This window comes from Pterocles gutturalis, unplaced genomic scaffold (genome assembly GCF_000699245.1).
Source record: "Pterocles gutturalis isolate BGI_N339 unplaced genomic scaffold, ASM69924v1 scaffold4096, whole genome shotgun sequence".
In the NCBI taxonomy this organism is placed as follows: domain Eukaryota; kingdom Metazoa; phylum Chordata; class Aves; order Pterocliformes; family Pteroclidae; genus Pterocles; species Pterocles gutturalis.
Genome location: NW_010097564.1, coordinates 11943 through 16259, shown reverse-complemented (window position 1 = coordinate 16259; position 4317 = coordinate 11943). Strand labels below are relative to the sequence as shown.

The following is a 4317-nucleotide window of genomic DNA, read 5'->3' as shown; positions in this document are numbered from 1 at the left end:
CATCAGGCAAATACAGACGACATAGAATAGGTTTGTTTCTTCCTGAATCAGCACAATTGGTTACAAGGCACTGCTTGGCACAGGAAGTCATAAATAAGAGCAAAACAAGATAATTTCCAAGTTCTGTGATTAATTTGTAAGTTACATCACATTTCAACTTAGTATATATGATGGTTAGAAAACAAGATGGTCTAAGGGATTAACCAAAACACCACTGTTCCAGGCATGCTTACAGTTTTCCTCCCTATATCCAAATAAACCCACAGAACAACGTATCAACATGAAGCATTAGGAAGTATGGGTTGTTAAATTAAGAAAGTACATTTTATTCTCCAATCTTCCACAAAAGTCTAACCTAGACACAACTCAAGTATAAGAAGTCCAAAAATACTCTGATAACATTTGCAACAGTCTATCCCTGCAGAAGAGTGAAAAAAATTGTCTAGAGAATTCATAGATTGAGGCACATCGCAATTGAAGATATTCAGGCATATTTTATGGCTAGAACAGGATTTTTCTGAGGAACCTCACTATAGACTTCCCCAAAAGCAGCTCCATATGGTTTGAAACACAAATTGCAACACATGGAAAAAACGTTTGGTCCTTAATCACTACTGTCTTCATCGTCATCATCATCAGATACATCATTTAAAGATGATTTAGGTGACTGGCTGTAGGAGTCTGATCTAGAGGACTGACAAGCAGTCATCTCCCCGCTAGAAAGAAGATCATAGCAGAAGTCGCAAATTCGCACAGGCTTGGAAGACTGGCTTGGGAGAAGAAACCTCTTTTCAGAGCAAGGCCCACACACAACAAACCCACACTTGCGACAGTGGTGACGACGGTTGACGGGCGTAAATTTTGCTTTCTGACAGCGCATGCACACAGCAGCTTCCGAGTCTGGTACCCAGACAGCTGCATGTTCATTGCTAGGAGTCTTCCCGCTTTTGGAAAGCAAATCAGAAACACACTTATTGATGTGGTTCATCCACTCGGATTTCTCTGTAGCGGTGGCAGCGTAAACCGCAAAAGACTTTGTTGGTGTCTTGATAAGCCACCCATTCCGCAAGTCTCCCTCATCTTGGATGGAATCAATAGTGACGTTTTCCAGTGGGATTATGTGCTGTTTATTGTATTTCTTCTTCTGGATGACAATGTTACCGTAAACAAGAATGTCGTTGAACAGGAAGAACTGTCTTGCTTTGGGCTTCTTCCTGCACAGCTTTGTTAGTACTCCCTCTCCGATTAGAACACGACCAGGAATAGTCAGAGGTTGACCAGCTGCTCCAAAGCAGTTTTCCACTATGCTTATTCTTCTAGTATTTGCCTCACTGTTTGCCAAGCGATCCACCATCTTTCACAAGTAACCTAAAATTAGAAAAAAAAAAAGTTTGTTGTTAGAACAGGACTGATTCAACAGCAGCCTTCCCCAAGGAAGGCACCAACCCCGCATTTCTTAAAATATCTAGCAAAACCCACTAGCTCAGAGGCACCAACCTGGGCTAGATTTAAATCAAGTATTAGCACCTAAGAGTTTTTAGCAACTGATTAATCTTTTTTTCAAAAGCAAAGATGTTCCATCCAGCTGACAGCTATCTTTATCACAGTACCTACAGCACTGTTCTTGAGAGCGTCTGGCAGCAGGCTAGGCGGCTTCCTCTCTAGTAAGATTACTGCACCCTGGTTTAACGCTCATTATTTCTCTGTATATCCTCCTGCACCTACTCTCTGGGTGGCAGAAGAAAGTACTGTCCATCACTCCAAATTCTAATGGTGACAGAAACACCAACTTAACTGAGCAGCTTGGAGACCCATGTTAGTGTTAACACGACAAACAAAAATTACATAACTGATGTTCACACAGGAAAACACTATACCCAAGCTCACTATTGCTTTTTTTTTTGTTTTCCCCAGTAGATACACCTTAAATCATGGGCCAAAACCATGAACCTACCTACTAGAAACATTTTGTACAGTCCACAGCTTGCATCCCCCACCACCTGCTTTCATGGCAAACTCCTGAGGCAGGAGCAGGGAGCGAGTCACAGCTGGTGGCCCATCACGTCATTGCTGGTGCCTGCTTTTTGCAAGGGCCCCACAATCCCTCCCTCCTCCTCGCCTACTCAATCCACATCTGCATCCATCATGAGCAGGCGATGTACACAGGCAGACCAGCACAGAGGATAAATCACACAGCTCACAACTGCTTCTGAGAAAGACCAAGTGACCTCCACCGCCTGAAATTTTAGGCAAGAAGGCTTCATCTTTCAGGAAGTGCTGATTAACTACAGAGTACCAATTACAGATTACAACCACCCCCATCCTTCCACAAGTAGCAAATAAGATTTTCTCTTGTAAGAGTAAGATTCCTAAGGCATCCAACAGGGAACTAAAAGGTTACTACAGTGATTCATACCTTGGCAAACCACTCCTCAGCCTATCTTTTACCCTAGAGCTTCGTGGGCAGAAGTCAGGCAAAGGAAACTCCTGCCAGTCCCATCCAGACCTGCTCCCCCCAAGCTCCTCCTGAGTCCAGCCATGAACCTGAGCCATGTGCTTGATGGAGCAGTGAGACAGCTGGCAGAGGCAAGTACTAAGGACAGATGTGGCTCTAGGCACACAAAGACAGCTCTCCTGCACCTTCCCTTCCAGCTCCTGCAGGGCTGATGCTCATGAAACCCTTTGGTAGAAACCACTGCTTTGAACAGGTCTGAAGGAGAGCTGAACAGCAAATACTCCAGTGCCTGTTACCTGTGGTTACCAACACGATCCCAGTTTGGGAAGTCCTCTACGTTCACCCACCTTTTCTTTTAGATCTACACTGCCTGCCATGAATACAGCATCAACCCATAACTGAAACAAAACTGGGCTGAAACAAGGCAGCGATGCTGCTCTGACTCTCTCAGTCTGCCAGCGCCTGATCCACTCAATCTTCCTATGAATCAAAGCTCAGATACCTCCTTATGAAACAAGGATGAAACTTCTTGATATAAATCTCTCATCAGGCCTCATCTAAATAAGTATGTTACCCGTGATTACACAAATCCACATGCCCAATGTCAAGTGTGATTAAAAGATAACCTAGAAGTTACTGCTTTGAGAGTTTAATTAGTTCCACACAAAAATATAGTTTGACAAGTGGGCTTTCCCAGATGCAACTAAACTGACCTGTTTTTAAAAGTCTGACACTGAAGACAGAATAACCCATTAAAGACATTGCTCAGCACTTCTTCTGAATTTTCTTTATGTGCCTTACAGCATTAGTTTAAATATGTGAGCACTGTGTTAACCAGTTTTACGGTTAGTAGAATCACAAAGCCACTAAATTTTAAATTATTTTGATCTGCAGAAGGTCAAGACAGAACACAAACTGACTTTTAAAGAGTTCAAGAGATTTAACTGTGCATCAAGGCACACAGGCAAGTGCATCTAGGCTATTTCCACGAGGTATCAGTCAAACCTTAAAAAAAAAAAAAAGGCTGATCTCCTCCATTACCCTGTCCAGTGGCTCCCCTTTTGATCAGTTAGAAAGTATTTTCTTAACAGTAAGCTTAAGTCATCTTTGCTGGAAAACAAACATTAATTTTTGTTCTTCAATCAGAAAAAAACATCACTGCCTTCTTCATTAAGCTGAGGACTGAAACACTCGTCACTTATCCCTAGAGAGAAGACTGGGAGTCTGAGTGAAAGGAAGAAAACCCAAGAAAAATCCAGTTATTTCCACCTCCTTCACCAGCCCTACTTTTCTGAACCATTACTCTTGTCAAGGTTCTAGAAGCTTTGTCCATTATTGCCTTTAAGAGATGCCCACAAGCAGACACTGTAGCAAATCCCTAAACCCTTCTGCAACACCAAATTGGATTGGTATGGTTCTGCTTTGTCTCCTTCTATGGCGATACCAACTTCTGCTACTTGCCCCCCTCCCTGCTCCCTTGTGCCAATACAAAAGCTACACAGTGAATTAGATCAGAAGGCTGATCAAGTCGAGAACAAACCCGAGAATTTCAGAGCTCAGGTTGGCAGGATAGCTGCAGTGGAGGGAGATGACGGAGGGATGGGAAGGAAGATGCTTAGACACTGCCCTGCATAGAAAGTACATTGGCATAAACTGATCAGTGAACAGAAATATTACAGTATTTTTTTTCCTCCCAGAGAATGGCAAAAGACTCAAATTACAACAGTACAATTCATTTTTTAAAATGCTATGACTATACAGACATATCCAAAACACACCTTTCAACACACACCTTATTTCTTTCAAGCACTCCAAGCACCAATGCTAACTTACATGCACAGGGACACAGAATACCCACCTTT

At 42.7% G+C, this 4317-nt stretch overlaps 1 protein-coding gene across 1 annotated transcript; it reads right to left on the bottom strand.

Annotated features, from left to right (window-relative positions):
• Positions 1-201: 201 nt before the first annotated feature.
• On the bottom strand, positions 202-1366 carry PLEKHF2 (pleckstrin homology domain containing, family F (with FYVE domain) member 2). The gene has a single exon (XM_010077196.1). It carries the CDS (start codon positions 1352-1354, stop codon positions 605-607), a length of 750 nt encoding a protein of 249 aa, XP_010075498.1. The 5' UTR covers positions 1355-1366; the 3' UTR covers positions 202-604.
• Between the last annotated feature and the right edge of the window lie 2951 nt (positions 1367-4317).